Source organism: Chiloscyllium plagiosum, chromosome 15 (genome assembly GCF_004010195.1).
Source record: "Chiloscyllium plagiosum isolate BGI_BamShark_2017 chromosome 15, ASM401019v2, whole genome shotgun sequence".
Lineage (NCBI taxonomy): Eukaryota > Metazoa > Chordata > Chondrichthyes > Orectolobiformes > Hemiscylliidae > Chiloscyllium > Chiloscyllium plagiosum.
In genome coordinates this window covers 4,398,299-4,419,963 of record NC_057724.1, presented here as the reverse complement: position 1 = coordinate 4,419,963, position 21,665 = coordinate 4,398,299, and the positions used below count along the sequence as shown (strand labels likewise).

At 41.6% G+C, this 21,665-nt stretch overlaps 1 protein-coding gene across 1 annotated transcript in view; it reads left to right on the top strand.

Moving 5' to 3' along the window:
• The window catches only part of LOC122557533 (sodium- and chloride-dependent neutral and basic amino acid transporter B(0+)-like), a 43,669-nt gene extending 27,006 nt beyond the window's left edge, over positions 1 to 16,663 (top strand). The window contains exons 9-14 of the mRNA XM_043705280.1: positions 996 to 1,121; positions 2,991 to 3,109; positions 8,384 to 8,483; positions 9,379 to 9,488; positions 9,607 to 9,777; positions 16,511 to 16,663. Of these exons, the coding sequence (XP_043561215.1) occupies positions 996 to 1,121; positions 2,991 to 3,109; positions 8,384 to 8,483; positions 9,379 to 9,488; positions 9,607 to 9,777; positions 16,511 to 16,663 (779 nt within the window). The remainder of the gene's footprint in view (positions 1 to 995; positions 1,122 to 2,990; positions 3,110 to 8,383; positions 8,484 to 9,378; positions 9,489 to 9,606; positions 9,778 to 16,510) is intronic.
• The last annotated feature ends 5,002 nt before the right edge of the window (positions 16,664 to 21,665 follow it).

The following is a 21,665-nucleotide window of genomic DNA, read 5'->3' as shown; positions in this document are numbered from 1 at the left end:
TAAAATGAATGTTCGGGTAGAGTGGTGGGATGCACCTTGATCAGAAACTTCATACGAAGTGATTAAGAGAGGGTGTTAACTGGGCCTACAAAAATCCAAAATGACAAATCCTGTCTCTCACCAGTCAATTTGATTAGATTCCCTACAGTATGGAAACAAGCCTTTCGGCCTAACAATCCACACTGACCCTCCAAAGAGTAACCCACCCAGACACATTCCCCTACATTTACCTCTGACAAATGCACCTAACACTATGGGCAATTTAGCATGGCCAATATACCTAACCTGCACATCTTTGGGTTGTGGGAGGAAGCTGGAGCACCCGGATGAAACCAACACAGACACGAGGAGACTGTGCAAGCGCCCCACAGACAGTTGCCCTGTAATGCAGGCAGGATCCTGGTAAACCTGAGGAAAGTGGGTGTATTATCTGGAGGATAGAGAGACTTTGGTTGGGAGTCATCTCCAGTGCTGGAAGTGGTTTGGGTTTTGGTAGCAGGGATTGGTTCAAACCTGAATTGAGGGATCAATTTTATTGTTAGCCAGGAGTTAGAACAGCTTTTACAGTCTCACTTTCCTGGGTAACAATTGAGCAAGACGGAACTTGCCAAAGTCTCTAACTCAGAGTTAAGGATTTTTTAGGAGTATTCCGGATGCTGGGAAATTGTCCATTGGAAATTTTGCCTTCCTAAATAATGCCACAGATTCAATTTTGCCAGGGTTTCTGCTTGGTCCTGACACACAATGCCTGCTTATACTTCAACAATAACTATTTACCCACCGGAAGATCTGCATCATTAAGCTAAATATAAAGAACCATCATTTTGTAGTCTCGTGATCTTACATCACTTCCTAATGAAGATGCTATCGATCTTACGTATACATATATCGATCTTACGTTAACCTTTTACATGACATTGGAGAGCTAAAGTTGTCAATCAACATCTGTATTAAGCACTGTTAATATTGCCATATCAATTCTATCCACTGTTTAGGTTTTGGATTGGTTTTTATTGCCTATCCAGAGGCTCTTGTCCAGTTGCCATGGGCACCTTTCTGGTCCATTTTATTTTTCTTCATGCTGGTCACTGTGGGGCTCAGCAGTCTGTTTGCCAGTACAGGTAAGAATGATATTACTTTATTTACCCAAATTCATTCCTTTTATAAAGGAAACCTATTTACATTACTGTGTCAGTGGGAGAGGGGGTGAATGTTGAAAGTGGTGGACGGAATGCCAGTTAAACACGCTACTTTGTTCTGGATGGAGTCAAGCTTCTTGAATATCACTGAAGCTGCACCCATCCAGGAAAATGGGGATGATTCCATCACTGAATGTGGGGGGAGTCTGATAGAAACATCAAGTTATGAAGGAAATAAATAAGATAGAAGATGAGAGGATCTTTCCACTGATGGGTTAAACTAGAACTGGGGGCCTCAAAATGAGGCGGAGCAGATTTAGGACTGAGTTGAGGAGAACTCCTTCACCCAAAGGGTGGTGAATCTGTGGTATTCCCTGCCCAATGAAGCAGTTTAAGCTGCCTCATTGAATGTTTTTAAGGCAAAGATCGATTTTTGAACAGTGAAGGAATTAAGGGTTATGGTGAGCGGGCAGCTAAGTGGAGCTGAGGGCACGATAAAGATCAGCCACGATGTTATTGAATGGCAGAGCGGGCTCAAAGGGCCAGATGGCCTACTCCTGTTCTTAGTTCTTATGTCCTTATGTTCTTGTGTAAGCTACTCACCATCCTGACTTGAAAATGCATCATTGTCCCTTCACTGTCGCTGGGTCAAAATCCTGGAAGTCTCTTTGTAATAGCATTTTGAGTGTCCATACACTGCAAGGACAGCAATAGTTCAAAATGGTAACTCACTAGCATCTTCTCAAGAACAATTAGAGTTGGACAATGAATCATAGCCCAGCCAGCAGTGCCCTCATTCCTGAATGAATTTTCAAAAAATGCTCAGTTTTTACTTAGGTGCTGCAGGTATCTGAGGATAGTCACTGTGCAGTTTAAGGTACATCCTGCGCAGTACTCTCACACCAAAGTAAAAGGGACACAGTTACATTAAAAATGAGTTGGGGAATGGTGACATTTTAGTAAATTTTGTGATATTACTAGATTAATCCAGAACCCTAGAGAAATGATTTGGAGATGAGTTCAAGCAACTGATAAATTTAATTCAGTTAATTAAATACATCTGGAATGAGGAAACGGTGTGAGCAATGTTGAGCATGAAACTAGCAGCTTGGTGGTAAAATCCCACTCTGTATTACTAGGGTTCTTTAGGGAAAAGAATATGTCATCGTGTGGGTGAGGCAATAATGAAACTCCAGGCCTACAGCCATGTGGTTGACCCTAGCCTCCACTTCGAAATGGTCTAAGCAGCCCCTTATCTGTAACTAACTATTGCGATAAGAAGTATAAACCTGAGGGGACTATAAAGCTGGGAAGCACCTAGGCACCAGAAATGACAAAGGTGCACACTGCTCTGCCTGCCCATAAAGTTGTACAGACCAGTGGAGTAACAGTCCGCTATCATCCTGTCACTGACTTATAGCTTACAGCTAATGTCATAGAGTCATCCACCTCCCACTCTGAAAGGATGACACTAGCGGTGCACTCACAGGCCTGGAATTCTTCAACATTGACTCTGGACTCAAATCTCAGATCCCCATGTCAAACATGGACAGAGAAACCACTTGTTATTGACCTATCATGTAACTGTTCTTCCCCACACTGTGCACCATTTGGAGCAAGTACTGAGAATTGGATGGGGTCTGGAATCAGTGTAGTTGCAGAAGAGCCAGGCTGGGCGATTCTTTGAAAGACATAGCAGTTATGCTGGCGCAGCATCAGTACATAGAGGGGAACCAACATGACAGAATCCTTACCCTCATCAATCCGTCAGCATCGGCAGTGCTAGGTTTCTTCGGGACTGTGTAAATTATCGATGAATTATTAATCTCATTTAATGATTGTTTTCATCAGAATCAGTTATAACAGCCCTGCTGGACCTGTTCCCGAAGGTTCTACGATCAAGGCGCTTTTCTCTGACAATTTCTGTTTGTTCGTTATTTTTTATCTGCGGCCTTCTATGTGTAACACAGGTATGTTTTCATTTCACAATTTCTCCATATTTAGTCTTAGATCACAATAAAAGTGAAATAATGTATTGACAACTGCGTATATTTCTAACTAAGTGTCAGTTTAGTTCAGTTGGAAGTACTCACCTCCGATTGGTAGTGCAAGGTTTTGGCAACAAAATCTAGTGGTCAATCCAATGTATCATTAAGGGTGTGCTGCATTGCTAATCCTGGAGACTGTTCCAGCATTCGGAAGTTAAAATGGGAAGGGAATATAAAAATTGTGGGGATATTAATAATTTAACATGAGAAAATACATTTCCAAAGCCAGTGCATTCAGAGACATCAGGGACTGGATGAGACTATTTGAAGAAAACCATTGATAAGATGCCACAAGGAAGATTAGTAAACAAAATTAAAATGTGAGCTCGCAGGAAATACATGGATATGGATTCAAGATTGCTAATGGAAGGCACACAGAGGAGGAACAAATGACTCATTCTCAGTTTGAACATCAATGATAAGTTTGGCACTTAACTGTCAATTATCATCTAACTGGTGTATTCTCCATGATGAATCATCTACCAATTAGATTCTATTTGCAAACTCATCACCACTCCCCTCACATACAATATAAATCATTGTTTCTTTGGAATTTCCTGTGAATTGTTCTGGTGAGTGCAAGGCAAAAAATCTTTGACAAAATGAATCTTTGTCAGCAGTTTCCAAAAATAGATTGGAATGTGTGTTGTCAGGATGATGCATTTATATAGAGCACTAATGATAGCTTGCCTAGATCCTGCTTACGGTTTTGATACGGTTATCTAAGGAAGGATATACTTGCCATAGAGGGAGAGCAGCAGACATCATCAAATTGAATCCTAGAATGGCAGAACACTCCCTTCAGGAGAGATTGAGGAGACTGGACTTTGTAACTCTAGACAGGTCATCTCTTTAAAACACCTCCTCTAAATCTTTTACCCTTTAACTTCAATCCTGGTCATTGATCCCTCCATCAAGGGGAAATGTGTTTTTTCTGTCTATCCTAAGAATGCCGCTCATAATTTCATACATCTCAATCATGTCCCCTCTCAATTTCCTCTGCTCTAATAAAAGTAATTCCAGTCTGCCCAATTTCTCTTCATAACTGAACCCTCCAGCCCAAGTAGCATGCTGGTAAATCTCCTCTCCAGTACAATCATATCCCTCCAAAGTGGATTTCAGAACTGTACACAATATGCTTATCTGTGGTCTGACCAACATTTTATATTTCCAGCATAATATCCCTGCTCTTAAAATCTTTGCCTTGGCTAATAAAGACAGGTATATCATATGCCATCTTAACCACTTTTCCACCTGTCCTGATACCTTCGGAGACCCAGAGTACAGGCACACCAAGGTCCCTCTAATCCTCAGCACCTCCCAGTGTCCTACCATTCATTATGTAAAGCTTGCCTTTTTTGTCCTGCCCAAGAGCATCATCTCACATTCATCCAAACTGAATTCCATTTGTCATTGATCGGTCCATCTGACCAGCTGGTCTCTTTCCTCCTATAATCTAAGGCTATCCTCCTCACTTTTGGTCACCCTGCCAATTTTTATATCATCTGCAAACTAACCAATCAACTCACCTATATTTAAGCCTCAATCATTTATAGAAACCACAAACAGCAAGTGCTTCAGCACTTACTCCTGTGGGACCCCAAAAGACACAGACTTTCAATTGGAAAATACCCCTCAACCATCACCCTCAGCTTCCTGCCACTCAGCCAATTGTGGATCCAATTTGCCAAATTTCCTTGGATCCCATCCCTATTATCTTTTCTAACAGTCTCCCATGTGGGACCTCATCAAAAGCCCCACTTTTTGAAGTCCCAGTAGATGACATCAAAAGCATTGCCCTCATCTACACACCTAGTCATCTCTTCAAAAAATCAATGAAGTTAGTCAGACATGACCTCCCTTTAACAAAGTCGAGATTAGAGTGATGCTGGAAAAGCACAGCCAGTCAGGCAGCGTTCGAGGAGCAGGAATTCCTGATGAAGGGCTTTTGTCCGAAATGTCGATTTTCCTGCTCCAGGATGCTGCCTGACTTGCTGTGCTTTTGCAGCACCACTGTAATCTCGACTCTGATCTCCAGCATCTGCAGTACCCCACTTTCACCTGCTCCGTTTAACAAACCCTGATCGTTCTTAATTAATCCCTGCCTCGCCAAATGCAGATTCATTCGGACCCATGGAATTACTTCCAAAAGTTTCCCAACTACCCAGGTTAGACTGACTGGCAAGGAGGTTGCTGTTTATACCCTCCTCCCCTCTGAATGTTCACTAAAGAAAGCAAGAGAAATAAATCCATTCCAAATTAAATTTATGACTTCTTCATAAATTATATGAAAATGCAAGACGTCAAAATGTGATTTAAACCTTCTAGATCTTCAGTGCCAGATGATATTGAGCGAGACTAATGAGAATTATGTAGCAGTGACAATCATTGGCAATAAGCACTGATGTTTATGACTGACACCATCCACAATTAGCAGACTTTCTGCTCATCTTAAGATTCAATATGTGTGACATTGAGACAGAAGGTCATCACCATGGCCTTGATTGCACAGAAAGATAAAGTTTCAAACTATATTCTGCTCCTGTGAAATATACCCCATGTAATTCTGATTCAAAAAGCGACAACAAATGTAATTTTCTAGGCTCTGGTGAAGGTTTAGTCACTCCCCACATCATCATTGCACAATATTGACAATCAAAGAAACATCAGGACCAACACACACGTCATGAATAATGTTGAAACAACAGAGAAAGACACAGAATTAGACTTAGAGATGGTAGTTACCTGAAACCCAACCAGTGTAGATTGAAGCCTTAATCATTCATTGGATCTGGTCAACAGTGCTCAGGCCATCATGCACTGTCCATTTCTAATTGCCTTTGAAATGTTGGTGGTGAGCACCTTACCAATCACTGCATTCAATCTCTATATGTACACCCATAGTACTGTAATGGAGTTACCAGTTTTAGACTCAGTGATAGTGAGGGCACCATGATAAATGACTAAGTCAGAGTGATGTGCAAGTTTGAAGGGAACTTACAAGTGGTCATGTTCTCATTTGCTTGGCCCTTCTTTTCTTCACCGTAATGTGAGTTAAGGTAATTACAGTTGAAGGAACCTAGGCAAGTTGTGACATGGCTAATGAATGTTTAAAGTGCTGGATGGTGTGTCTTTGATAGTGTTGAGCTTCTTGAGATCATCAGCAACAAATTCAAAAGGTTTATTCAATTGTATTGCTGCAACAGGAGAATATAAATCAGACAGGGTGACCATCAGAGTGTGTAGTGCTCTGGGTAGACCCCATCATAACTCCATCCATTCCTTCCAACTAAGAGAGAGAGAGAGAGGCATTCAAACCCTGGAGGAATGGTGGCTCAATGATTAACACTGCTGCTTCACAATGCCAGGAATGTGGGTTCAATTCCAGCCTCGAGCAACTGTGTGGAGTTTACACATTCTCCCTGTGTTTGTGTGGGTTTCCTCCCACAGTTCAAAGATGTGCAGGTTAGTTGGATTAATCATGGGAAATGCAGGGTTACAGGGATAGGGAAGCGGGTGGGTCTGGCTGGGAATGCTCGTTAGAGATTCAGTGTGGACTTGATGGGCTATATCACCTGTTTCTACACTGTAAGGATTCTAAGAAAAGGGCAACAGGAGTCAGGGTTTAGGATTGAGGAAAGATTATCAACACTGAATCTTTCAATTTGGAAGTCAAATATCTCAGATTGATCTTATAGAGGAACGCAAATTTGCTAAAGATTGTAGAAATAGTTAAAAAATGGATATAGAGGGCACAATTTCCAACAACAAAATAAAGTTTTAGAGATGGTTTTAGGAAATTCTTCGCAACTCCTACTTGGAACTGTTTTCTGTATTGAACTTTGGAATCGCTGAAGAAACAATCTGAATCAAGTTGGACCTCCTATATTCGTAATTAAGCTGTGATTTCTGAACAGAATTACAGAAGTTTTGTGGCACAGAGGAGTCCATTCATCTCATTGTGTCTGCACCAGCTTTTCAAATAAGTGTCATTGTCTGCTGCCTGTTTCCTGTTTTATCCCCTTGCTCTTCCACACTATTTGTTATCCAAATAATCATCCAATACTCCCTTGAGAGTCTCAGTTGATCCTGCCTCCAACATATTTCATACCCTAACTCAAGAAGCTTGACACCCATCAGAATAAAGCAGCCCACTTGATTTGCACCATATCCACAGATATACACTCTCTCCACCATTGATGTACTGATATTTAAACCATAAGAATATGACAACTGAGTGCTGGGAAAAGGTGGTATGGTTTAAACTCTATGCTGCACTATATGGAGCCTGTTAGATAGCATTTCTGAAGGAGCCATGATTAGAAAAGCTTTTCTTTAACATAAAACAAAATGAGGAGTGGAGTGGCAATTTGACAGTGATTGCCACTCCTTGGAAAATCTGGTCCAATATGACAAGATTCAGTGGATGGAAAGATTGATGTTGAGCAAGTGATAAATGGGTTGAGGTATCAATAAGGGAGAGAGATCTAGATCAATTTACAGATACATTACCAATACAGCTAATTCAATGTCCCAGGGCAGTGAAAACAACACAAGCTCTGGCATGACATGGTGGCTAGTGGTTAACATTCTTTTCTCACAGTATTTGGGACTTGAGTTCAATTCCAGCCTCAGGTGACTGTGTTGAATTAGCATATTTTTCCCATGTCTGCCTGTGTTCTCTCCAGGTGCTCTGGTTTCCTCCCACAGCCCAAAGATGTACAGGTTAAGTAGACTAGTCATGCTAAATTGCTCATAGTGTCCAGGAATGTGCAGGCTGAGTGGACTAGCCATGGGAAATGACAGATTTTGGGGATAGGGTATGAGCCTGGGTCTGGGTGAGATGCACTTTGGAAGGGCGGTGTGGACTTGATGGACTGAATGGCCTCCATCTGTGCTGTAGGAATTCTATGAATAGTAAGGAGAAATAACCTAAATCAAGAGACATATTTGCCCCAAGTAAGATGAACTCTGGATTGTTACTTATGTTATTAGTCTTCTTGCTTCAAAAAGGATGATCAGTTCTTGAAACAAAATAATTTTAGAAATTAGGGAAAAGAAAAAGACTGAGCAAACTAGTTAGAATTGTGTGGATGGTATTTACATAAATCTACATTTCTCATTCCCTATTAATCTCTTATCATGAATGTTCGATTGTTTCCATGTCAAACTTTCTAATTTTCCATTTACATTTAGGCTGGGATTTACTGGTTAAATTTAATAGATCATTTCTGTACTGGATTGACTACCATTATAACAGCTCTGCTGGAAGTGATTGGTCTGAGTTGGATCTATGGTGAGTGCAATAGAAAGAAAAACTAAGTGAATGAAAGTGTTACATTAAATGCTACTTGTGTGGATCTTCCTGTTTCTTCAGAAAAATACATGAGAATTGGGGTTGAATGATAGGAAAAAGTTAATCTTTCTTCCCTGATGGTGATGGGAGTTTTTATCTCCTTTTGTTATCCAAAATATTGTTCCCAGATGCTGGAGTAAAACAGCAAAATGCTTCTTTTTGTTCAGTTAAGGTAATGTGAGCATTATTTTTATTTTCCATCCTTAATTGCCCAGAGAGCGCTTAAGAGTCCATCACATTCCTGGAGATACACAGGGTAAGGGCAGCAGTGTGTTCCCTAAATACTTGCATGGCCATCATTAGACTCTTACATGCAGATTTTAATTCCATTCAAAATCCACCATTTAACATTGCAAGTTTTGAAACCAGGTTCCCAGGAATTGATGTAGATCTCTGGATTAACAGTTGTGTGATAATACCACTAGGCCAGCACCTTCCTTTTTATATCCTTTCCCAGTGGCACTATTGATGCCTGTCGTTAGGGAAAATGTCAGTGTCCTGTTTTCCCACTAATTGTTTTTGGAGATGATGTTCAATTTCCTTCATGCTCAGTTTAGCAAGTTGCCACTCGATCTAGACAGTTCCCAGTTTACCAAGGTGCTGGGGCAACAGGGCAAGAACTCCAATGGCGCATTCATAATAATCCTGCCCAACTATCAAATTAGTGACAGGAAATAATTTACACTTCTTGCTTGAATTCCTGTGTGACCCCTTCTCTGCTTTAACCTTTTCATGAGTTAAGCTCGGTACAAGATGAATGTGTACAGTAAATAAGTTGCCCTGAAATCAGGACAAAGCCAATGATTGTGTCTCTCTGCTGTCTTGTTGTTTACAGGGATAAACAGATTCATTAAGGACATTGAGTTGATGATTGGGAAAAAGAACTGGCTCTTCTGGCTGTGGTGGAGAGCGTGTTGGATTATTATCACTCCATGTTTGCTGGCAGTGAGCAGATGTTACACATTTTAGAGATTTAAACTAAAAATAATATTTCTGCAGTAGGCTGCATATTCTCTTAGATAAATATATTTCTGATCTGATTTATGCAACAATTTCATTACAGGCAATCTTGTTCTGGTCCTTGGCAATATTTGCCCTCCCAACCTACGGACCTGTTGAATATCCTGTCTGGGCAATAGCACTGGGCTGGTGTATGGTTATCTTCTGTATTATGTGGATTCCCATTGTGGCCATTGTGAAAGTTGTCAAAGCTGAGGGCTCCACCTTGTGGCAGGTAAGACAATGCTTCAAAGGTAAGGGAATAAGACATCAAGGAAGTTCTCCCAATTTCTCATTGTACAACAATTACAACAATAACAACAACTTGTAACTGCATTACATCTTTGACATAGTAATATATCGTTTCACAGGAAGGTTATACTGTCGAATCTGACACTGAGCTACCGAAGGAGATATAAGGCAATTTATTAAAACAAGTTGGTTTTAAGAAGCATTTTATCAAAGAAATGGTAGAGAGAGAGAAAAGAGGAAAATCTAGTGCCCAGGACCTCAGTAGTTAAAGGAAGGAACACCAATGGCAAAGCAGTTAGAATCAGGGATGTTCAAAACGCAAACTTAAAGGAATCTTGGAGATTTGTGAGACTGGGGAAGATCTCAGAGACAGGGAGGGACAAAACCACAGATGAATTTAAAGCCAAGGGGAATTTAGAATTCTGAAATTGAGAATGCTCCTTAACCCAGAGCCAACAATGGTTAGCAAGCATACAGATAATTATCTGAACTTGACTTGCCATGAGTAAGAACACTACCAGCAGAATGGATAATGTCAAGTTTACCAAAAGCAGGATTTGGGGGATTAGCCAGCAATCGATCAGAGACATCTAGTTTAGATGCAAGAAAAGCAATGGATGAAGCTTTCAGCAATGAAACAGAGCCACTTGGGTAAAGTTACAGAGCGATATCGGTGGAGATCTTGCCAACAACATGTGTATGTGATTGGAAATTCATCACCTGATGAAATATGATTCACGATTACAAACAACTGGTTCAGTCTCAGACAGTTGCCAGGATGGAAACTGACAAAGAGCCACCTCTAGCTTTGATTATCCCACTGCTCCCTGCCTGGCCTCTATCTGCCAGCCTTGGTCAAGAAGAGCTCATCCAAAATTTCACACTGGCACTAAGCAGTGTTCATTCATCACTCCGGTGAGTATAGGCTCACTGGCCTACACTGGCTCTCTCGACTCTAATCTCCAGCATCTGCAGTCCTCACTTTCACCTACACTGGCTTCTGGCCTGGCAATGCTTCAATTACAAATTCATATCCTGGTTTCAAATCTCTCCATGGTCTTGTTCCTGACTATGGCTCCTCTTGTCATACGAGCCTCCAACATCTCTGTGCTGCTCCAGTTCTGTATCTGGCTGATAATAATCTCTCCACTGTTAGCTGCTGTGTTTCAACTGCCTGAGCCCTAAGGTCTGGAATTATCCAATTGAACATCTCTCTCCATTAAAGAAGCTCCTTAAAAACTCTTTGATGAAGATTTCAGCCATCCATTCTGAAGTTCCCTTTCATGCCTCAACATTAAAAAAAAATGTATTGAGAGAACTCTTGTTCAACATCTCAGATCTTTCTACTTCATGAGAAATGTTTAGTAATGCAACCTCCTTCTCCTGAGGAAAAGGCAACATAACGTACTCCACAGCAGACCAGGCAAAAGACGTCCATGAAATCACCAGTTGCAGAGCGCGATTGAGGCTGCATCGGCAAGGTGGTCCCAGTCATTGAGGGGGAGCCCTAAGTTCTCCACATTGAACGAAGTCACACACTGGCTCCTTCCAGAGTCCATTTGTCAAATCCTCAGGTGATGGAGAACTGCAATGGGGCTGGGCCTGAGAACCTGTGATTGAGAGTCTGCACAAAGGCTCTAGAAGCATGAAATAACATCAGAATGTGCTGGGGAGAGAAACAGATTTAACATTTCCGATTCAACTGAAGAGTCTTTGGACTCAAAATGTTAAGTGTTTTTCTCTCTCTGCAGATGCTGGGGTTTCTCCAGCGTTTTCTGCTTTTATTTCAGATTTTGAGTATTCATAGTCATTTGCTGTTTATTTCTCCAGATGCATGAGATTGTTGGATACCTGTGTTAGATCAGAAGTTTCTTTGGGCTATGACTGATCTGCCCCTTTCCCATCCCGTATTTGGCGGGGGGGGGGAAAGCTACCCTAAAATTAGCTCCAATTTTTTCCTGGATGGGGAAACCATGTATCTGCAGGATCAGCATTTCGGTGGTCAAAGAAAGAAACCCATACATTTTTCGACTTGAGTTGTGAGAACATTCATGCAAAGTCTGAAACAAGACCAGCCAGAAAGAGGATCTGTAGTCATATCACAGGAACCATCAAGAATTCTACTGATATAAAATATAAAATGTCCTGGCGAAGGACGACTGAAAGTACATGCAAGAGGAACACCTGCAACTGGACATAAAAGACTGACAGCAAGCTTCACGTCCACAGACTTGTGTCAAACACCCAGGGGTGCATCCTCAAAGCACTGTCAGAACGTCTCAGTTGTATAAACGAGAGGCTTGTGACACCAGTTCAGCCATAGCCAATATGTTATCATCATCAGTGCTTATAATCTTTAATGAGGAGGTCAATGGTAAGTTCCTATCCTGAACATAATGAAGCCCTCACTGCCATCCTGAAGACACTCCAAAATCTTGGAAACTGGTGTCAGAGAATCCAGTTCAAGGGGTGTCCTGCTGACAAAGTGTGGCCACTGTGACAATCCCCCACCCCCATTTAACAAACACTGTCGTCTAGCAGGGGGACAAATAAAAAAAACCACATGGAGGCAACCTGAGTCTGAGCGGTGCCACCTCCTGGGTTACTCTACTGTCTGAGTCAAAGCTGCATGTGATGACAGTATCACTCAGAGCGGATGTTTGCTGCATGAATTATCGACTTGTTTTGTTGGTGGTGAGCATCCATCCAGCACAAACATAATCCTGTTGCCAAAATCAAAAGTTTTATAATTCCTGCCCAAAGCAGCCCAACTAAAATTGGTGCACAAAAAGCAGTCCACAGTCAATCAGTGAAATTTCTGCATATCCAATTCAATTTCAGAACAGTGGGATCAAATAAATTTCCATGTCAAGAACAGTGGGAGCGAACATCATTGTCACCAGCACTGGTGCAACGGAAGCTGAAATGCATGTTCTCCTGGAATTGAACCGAACAGCCCTCACTGCTTGATGGAAAAATCCATAGTCACAAGTCAAGGAAACCTCATTCCAACAACCCAAGGCTGATACCCAAAGACGCATCTGGAAGATAAAGGAAATGTGGTGTGAACAGAAACTCTGAGAAATCTAACTGATGCTGACCTTCATGGCATGGACCATTTATAGACCTATGCCAAGTGGAGAAAAACCCTTCATTCATGTGTTCTTCCTCAGGATGAAGATATTATCTGTTAATGCTGGAAGGAATATTTCTAACAACTCCTCAACTTTGAATCCATAGGAGCAAATGGTCATCTTTTGCCTCTCTCTCCACTGCCCTGCAATCAAATCTGTAAGCAAACTGCTGTCAATGGGAGAGCTGCCATCTGTTAAATGAATGACAAATGACAAAACCTGTGGCCTTTTATGGGATTGCAGTTGAAGTCTTCAAAGTTGCTTATGTCAAGACCTGATGTACTCATCCTGCAAAGAAGCAGAACTCCTTTTCTCCTCCCTCCACATGCCCCATCCCATCTCTCCTTACTGCCCTGTCAACTCAGGAATGCAAGAATTGTCACTATTTTCAAGAAGGAAGATAAAAGATGCCATGGAACCTATTGAGGGTTTTCCCTTCCATCCATAGCCAGGAAAACGCTGACATGCGTTCACTCAATTCATTTTCTTCCTGTATCTGAGAAAATCATGTCAGAGAAATGGCATGGCTTGAGGCCTTCTTGATGAACCAGGTCCTTGTTGGCAGGGAAATGTCAAGAGCCACACTAGGGGCACTCCCTTGCATTCATTGATCTGACCAAAGCATTTGATTCAGTAAATCACAAGGCACTCTGGATTGCACTCTAAAGGTTTTGGAAATCCAAGGAATTTTGTCACAATCCTGCAACTGCCTCATAGTGAGAAGCCCACAAATCACATAGGAGCATTAGAACAAGCATAGGCTATTCTACCTATGATGGCTGATTCACCACTCAATAAGACCATGGCTGATCATTCACCACAGGACTACCACAGTATTTCCATACGACTTGATGTCATTAGTCTCTAGATATTTAATAGTTTCGTTAAGAAGCTGTTCAATGATTGACCTTGCACTGCACTTTCCAATCTCTTCATTGAGAGGTCTGAAACAGAGCCCTTCAAAGAAGGCCAAGAGTGGAAGGGTGGCGCAGTGGTTAGCATTGTTGCCCACAACCTCATGGACCTGGGTTGAATTGCAGCTTTTGGCTGCCTAGGGTTTCTCTGTTTTCCTCCTGCAGTCCAAAAATGTACAAGTTAGGTGAATTGGCCATGCTAAATTGTCCATGTTGTCCAGTGATGGGCAGGCTAGGTGGATTAGCCAAGAGAAATGTGCGGTTATGGGGATAAATTGGGAGGGCTAGGTCTGGGAGAGATGCTCTTCGAAGGGTTAGTGTAGATTTGATGAGACGAATGGCCTTTTTCCACACTGTTTGGATTCTATGATTCTAAATCGAGACGAGTGACAAGCAAGGTTGTGTGATTCTCCCACACTATATGGGTTGGTGTTTTAAAAAATTCTCAAGGTCAGGTTCGTAGGAGAGTAGTCTGACACAGAACAAACGACCAAGAGGCGAGTCTGCTAGAATATGGGCATTTTATTCCCCGCAGCGTCGCCACAACGGGTCTGGCTTATACTCACTCTACATGTTACCGGAACTGGGAGCCGTCAGTTCTCGTAGAGCGGTTGCCAACAACCCACGCTCGGCGGTTAAACGTAACCCCGGAGCAGACTCACCGAACTGGAGACTTTTCCAGCTGATATACTCTTTTCCAGATATAAACATTCATGTGAACAGCAGAGCAAGGCTAAAAAACACATTCCATTCTGGTTACATACAGATAAGAAGATTCACACGGGGAGGTGTGTAATAAGATTCACACGGGACTAAGCAACACCTCCATTCCGGTTAGATTCACACATGTATTGGGACATAATTTTTAACCGTTTCACCACATTCATTTTACACCACAGTTGGGTATCTCATCAAAGATCCATTGCCCTTTGGCGTGTATACAAAATGGCATTGTAGTGAACTAAATGGAAATGTCTTTAATCTCAGTTGCCTCCATGCCAATCTGAACTGATTACCATCGGCAAACATGATCAACAGCATGCCAATGACTCAAGTACTCACTCTGTACCAGATTTGCAAGTCACCCTCAATCTCTTCAATTCTGAACGTAGATGACTCGGTCTGAACTTGAATCCTGCTAAAACAGTGCTTGTGTTAAAGGAGAGAGTCTGGAATATGCTAAGAGGTTATTGAGAAGAATATTTTTGATAAGAAGATCCAACGCTGGGTCAACTACACCAACTCAGCCATCTCCAAACCATGTTAGAGACAAAAATAAAATCTGCAGATGCTAGAATCTACAAACTATAGCAACTGGTTCATAATAACAGAAACCTTCACAAGTTAACACCACTCCTAATACACAGAGCTGTTGTGGTCTCCGAACTCCACCAGTCCAGTGAGACTGTGACTGTACATCATGTGTCCAGAGAAATGAAAATCACTTCCCCCACCAAGTCCTGTTTTCCCAGCTTTCAAGTTGCCAGTGTTCTGGGGGAAGGCAAAGAAAAAATGACAGAAACACTCAGAAACCGTTCCTGATGCACAGCAACATTGACATAAATGGGTTGGAGGATCTTATTCGCAATCATTCAAAATGGCAGCAAATAGCCTATCAAGCTGCATCATATTTTCAATCTAAATATCTTTAAAGGTGAGACAGGGCGGTAGCACATAAGGAAAGGAAAGAAAAGGAAGTAAGTTGGGCAGCACGGTGGCCCTGTGGTTAGCGCTGCTGCCTTGCAGCAATGGGGACCTGGGTTCAAATCCAGCCTCAGGTGACTTCTGTGTGGAGTTTGCATATTCTCCGTGTCTGTGTGGGGATGCTCCGGTTTCCTCTCTCAGTCCAAAGCTATGCAGGCTAGGTGAATTGACCATGGAAAATTGCCCACAGTGTCTAGGGATGTACAGGTTACAAAAGTTAGCCATGAGAAATTCAGAGTTGTGGGGGTGGTTCTGGGTGAGATGGTCTTCAGAAACTTGATGTGGCCTTGATGGACTAAATAGCCAGCTTCTGTATTGTAGGGATTCTAGGATTTCAAATGTTAAACTCCAGTTCCTTGTTGGACACCTTGCTCCACCTCCCCAAAGATCTACAGGTTGAGAATCAGTCTGTTCATCCCATGAAGACATGGGACAGAAACCGAGGGCCCTGAATAAATATCACCTCAACATGAAACTCAACTGATAAGGTTGTGGTGGGCATTTCCCTTGCCCCAGCTCATGCTGTAATTAGTTCCATGGTATCTACAGTGTTCAGAATGAGTGATTTGGGAACATGTCAAAAAAATTAAAATTGTTTTATGACAGGTCTTCCATTGACAGCATGCCGTTTATGTTTTTTCATCATGAGAATAAATTAATGGCTCAATAACAATGCTTAAGTTGATGTGCCAGTGCCTGCACTAAAGTATTTGTACGAGGAATTATTTTAGTCTAATACCTATTCCTTCAGTGCATCTCACTGTCTGAGAAATTAGAGTTTTGATACAGGAGTATAATCTCTAGGATAAACCTGCTGGCTACTCTTGGTTTAATGTGAGTTGCAAATGTTAAACAAACTACAGAACAATCTCATTTGGATCAGGATTTCTTTTGCTAGTTTGATGTTAATTCTGCATAAAGGTCAGGTAGAAATAATGAAACATTTCAATTTTTCCTTTCACAGAAAATTACTGGTGCTTGTACTTCAGCTCCAGGTTGGGATCCATGCTTGGAAGAACACAAAGGGGAAAGATATGAAAACAAACCTGATTCTGCAGAAGCCCCAGTCTGTGTGAAACTCCTGCCCACTCCTGAGAAAGAACAATATCCGTTTTAATTTTTAAACACAGATTGATTTACCTAATTTACTAATTTATCACCATTCTACTGCACTCCACTGCAACCAGGGGAATCTCTGGACCAGTGTCCACATGGTTCCTGAGGCAATATCTATGTAGACCGCGGAGCTGTGTCCATGCAGTCCCTGGGACAGTGTCCACCCAATCCCTGGGGTATGACTATGCAGTGTCTTGGCAGTATCTTGGAGCTGTATCTATGCAGATCTTGTGGCAGTATCTACACAGTGCCTGAGCTATGTCCATGCCATCCTGTGTAAAATCTATACAGTTCCAGGGACAGTATCTATGCAGTTCCTGGGGCAGTAAGTACACAGTCCCTGGGATATATCCATTGAGTCCCTGTGTAGAATCTACATTGTCCCTGTACATTATGTACACAACCCCTGGATAGTGTCCAGGTTCAGGAAAGTCATGGCTGAGTGTAGAAACACTTGAGATAAAGTTGTTGATCTTTCATTTTCTCTGCTGGCTTCCATGAAATCAACAATTCAATTGAAGCTTGTAATGATATAATTGCAGAAGAATTGCAGGGTGGTTATATTTGACCAGTTGCTTTTGTATTGGATATGTTTGCTTGACGTAGGTCACCCATGGGTTGTTGTTCTTCATATGAATATGTTTGTTTCCTTGCAGCATTAGGGTGGTCTTCAAGGTTCTGTTCAAGACACGAACGTCAGTGTTAAATTCAGAATGAATTGATTTGTTGCTAGTATGTTTTTGAGACTCTACCACATCTGTAAGAAATTGTGAGTTTTGCTGCATTGAGTACATTCCTACTGGAAGGCTGGACAGTTTTCTTTTCACATGAGTGACACTATCAGATTGTTTCATATTTTATATTGTTGTTTGCAAATGTGTTATTGTTCAGCTGAGAGGTGTTTTTACTCTGGTCAGATGGTTATTGTGCAACAGCGAACGTTCCCTGTTGAATGTTTTGCATTAAATTGAACTTTTACTGTATAATGCTTTGTGAATAATTTTCTAGGATCTGTGTCTACTGCTTTGTTGACTGCTCATTCAAGAGTTAGATTCTCTTTGGTTGAAGCAGTAGCTGATTTCTATGAGAGACCAATAATAATTCTGTCAGAAATTAGCTCTTGTTTTAGGTTTCATAGCTACTTTGTCCATCTACTGCATACAGCCTATTCATGAAACTCTCGACAAAAGCTCTCCTGGGAGTTGATATCTGCTATTGAAGTTTAATCTTAAAAATCACACAACATCAGGTTCTAGTCCAACAGGATTATTTGGAAGCACTAGCTTTCAGAGCACTGCTCCTTCAATAGGTAGCTGTAGAGCAGGATCATTGGACACAAAATTTATAGCAAAAGATCAGTGTCACGCAGCCGAAATGATATATTAAACAAACCTAATTTAGATTTGTTCAATATATTGTTCCAGTTGCATGACACTGTGATATTTTGCTATAAATTCTGTGTCTCATGATCCTGCTCCACAACCACCTGATGAAGGGGCAGTGCTCTGAAAGTTAGTGCTTCCAAATAAACCTGTTGGACTAGAACCTGATGTTGTGTGATTTTTAACTTTAGTCACCCCAATCCAACACTGGATCCTCAACATCAACTTAATCTTGACAGTGTCCAATTTGTTCTTGAAGTGAAATATTGACCAAAAGCTCTTTGGAAGTCATCAAAATAATTTGCTTCTTGCATGATTCAATGTTCCAATGAATTAGAGGTATGCTAATTTGATCTGGTGTCCTGAATGTGTTTGAAGCATTAGGAATTGTGATTTCCATGTCTAATGATTCATTGTTCAATTTAAATGGATCTGAAAATTTAAACTTACTGGTGGAACGTTTGGAATGGACAAGTTTGTTAACATTATTTTATTGTTAATGGGCACTTGAAGTTGCTATTTTCTTGATTTGGAAGATAATTATTAGGATATTGTTCTGCTTGTACTATTATGTGTGATATTTCTAGTTAATTAACAATGTTGTTGAAGCATTTTGGCTGTAAAGGTTGTTATATTAGGACCTAAAGGTGTTAATGGTTCTGCTATTCTAAATGATGCTTTCAAAGTCTTTACCCATATGCTATCATCATAAAATTAAATGAAGGTATTTAATGCAGGCCAGGATTTTTCAAAAATAGATTCTATTAATAACATCTAATTATTTTTAACTGTATTGAAGATGATTGCCTTGACATCAGTGGCACAGATTTTGCTGCATCTGACATGTCTTCTCAGCTGGTTTAACAGCCCATGAGGAGAAAGTGAGGTCTGCAGATGCTGGAGATCAGGGCTGGAATGTGTTTCTGGAAAAGCGCAGCAGGTCAGGCAGCATCCAGGGAACAGGAGAATCGATGTTTCGGGCATAAGCCCTTCCTGAAGAAGGGCTTATGCCCGAAACGTCGATTCTCCTGTTCCCTGGATGCTGCCTGACCTGCTGCGCTTTAACAGCCCATGATCAAATTAACGTTTTTATTTCTTAATCCAATATTTTGCATTTAAAGAATGTAATCTTCTAGTTGCCAAATTAAACTTTGAACTTGTTGTGTTCAAATTGTGTTTGTTTTAAGAGATTCCCTCCCTACTGACTCTTAATTTTCAAGTATCTTTGGGAAGTCCTCCTAAGTCTTCTTCAGTGGAAGCAGACACAAAATAGTTGTTCCAAGTTTCTATCATTTTTGTTATTTTCTACGATCCTATATTGCCTCTCTCAAAATGTTAGCTTTTGCACAGTGAACTGCCATGGGGTGATCTTCTGAGAGTCTACTATAGCTACGCCTGAAAGTGAGATATGAAGATGGTGGATATTGAGACTGGCAGCTAGGAGAGCTGTGCTCTGTTTGTTATTGGAGGGGCTTTGGAAGTGGCAAACTGAGACAAGAAGCTTAGCTGGTTGAGAATAAGGCCAAGACAAAACAGAGGTGAGTAAAGCCAACATTCATTGAGTAACCAGTAGAGTACAATGGTGTGCAGTCATTCACAAGCAGCAATAAGCTTGATACATAATCTTTGGAAATAACAGCATGGATCACTGTGAGGAACTCCTTGGGGAGTCACTGCAGCACTTCTCCTCAATCACCTCCAGGTAGCTTCATGCTCAGCAGCAGCACCTGCCTTCGCTTTCCTTCCAGTTCCATACTCTCCTCTTGTCCCGGGGTGGGGGTGATGTTCCTTATCACCACTGAACCCAAGCTCTGACAATTTGCCCTTGCTGTCAGCTGGAATCTTTCTACTGGGCAGGTGCCCACTCCAGTGCTCTTGCCATTTTTGTCCCTGTGCATCTATTCCCACCAAGTTGACACCATTCAAGGGCCAAGTTCTGAGTGCCCATTCCTTTACAAAGTCTGAGTGGCTGAGCACCCCACCCCCCCCACTCAGTAAGTCTCTAGGTGCCATGATGCCATGACTCACTGGTCACTCTATACCTACCTCGTTCCAATTACCTCTTTCTGACGGTATGAGGGACCTGTGTGATGCTTTCCAAATACTGTATAACAAGAAGTGCTGATGGTGGTGCTACCAAATTGAGAGGTAGGTACTGAATTCATCATGCCAGCCCTGATTTGTTGTGCAAGCTTATATTAGCAACAGTGGTGGGGCTGGACCGAAGAGTAGACAGGAAGGCTGCTATCACCACAGCACACACAAGACCCCAACAGCAGCAGAGGTGATCCCTTTCTGCAGCTCTCCTCCAGGCTAAAAGGTTATTGTCCAACAGGTTGATTTGGAAGCACTAGCTTTCAGAGTGCCACTCCTTCATTAGGTGGTTGTGGAGCACCTAGCGATCTTATACTCCACAACCTGGGTAAATTGGTGTTGTGTAACTTTTAACTTTGTACATCCCAGTCCAACACCGGCACTTCCAAATCAGGAATAATCCAGCAAGAATGGATGATGGATCACCAAGGAGGTCAGCTACCATGAGGGCATCTGCAAATCCTGGCTCCCATTGCGGTAGACAGCCAATGACCTCCATCAGATGGCCAGACTCTTCCTCTCTTCAGAGTCTTGATGTGGAGGTGCCAGTGTTGGACTGGGGTGGACAAATTCAGAAGTCACACAACACCAGGTTATAGTCCAACAGGTTTATTTGAAATCACAAGCAGTTGGAATGCTGCCACTTCATCGGAATGCCTTCCTTCAGGGAAAGGTCACTGGACCCGAAACGTTAACTGTTTTGTCTTCACCGATGCTGCTAGACTTCTGAGGTTTCCCAAGCAGCTTCTGTTTTGGTTCCTGTTTGACTATAACCTGGTGTTTGTGACTTTTGACTTTCTTCAGAGTCTGAATGTGGTTATATGGGAATGTGTGGATGCACAATTCATAGAAATCTATCCTCAATATTGAACCAAATTGAAAAACAATGAAACTGAATGGCAAGATCCTGTTCCATATTGGAAACAACACGAGTGTTTGGACAGTGTGGACAGGGAAGACCTAATTGGGGAAATGTTTTGGTATCTCAGGGCCGATTAATATTATAATCTTTCATGGAGATATGATGGTGGGGTTAGTGTTGTTCTGAATATACTACACTTATTCAGAGGTAAATAGGCCTAAACACTGCTTGTAGCAAGAGCTGATAAGGTGTGCAAAATCCAGTAATGGGTTTGAAAGGGGCTTTATTGATTAAGAAATGGTTGTTATAATTTGGTCTATCTTATGAGAGTAAAATATACTACACAACCACGGTCTTATGAATGAATGAAACCATGTTATAGTAGTGAGTTATGAATGAATGAAATAGGAATGCAGTGTTCCTTGTTAGTAAAGGAGTTATGAATGAATAAACATAAAGAGCTTGTGAATGTGTTAGTGAAGGAACCTGGAATACAATATCTCACAGCACTTCGGACTTCTGAATTTTCTCCTCATTTAGAAATTGGTCCATGCCTCTATTCTTATTATCAAAGTGCATGAGCTCACACTTCCCCACATTGTACTCCATCTGCCACTTCTTTGCCCACTCTCCTAACCTGTCCGAATCCTTCTACAATCAACAGA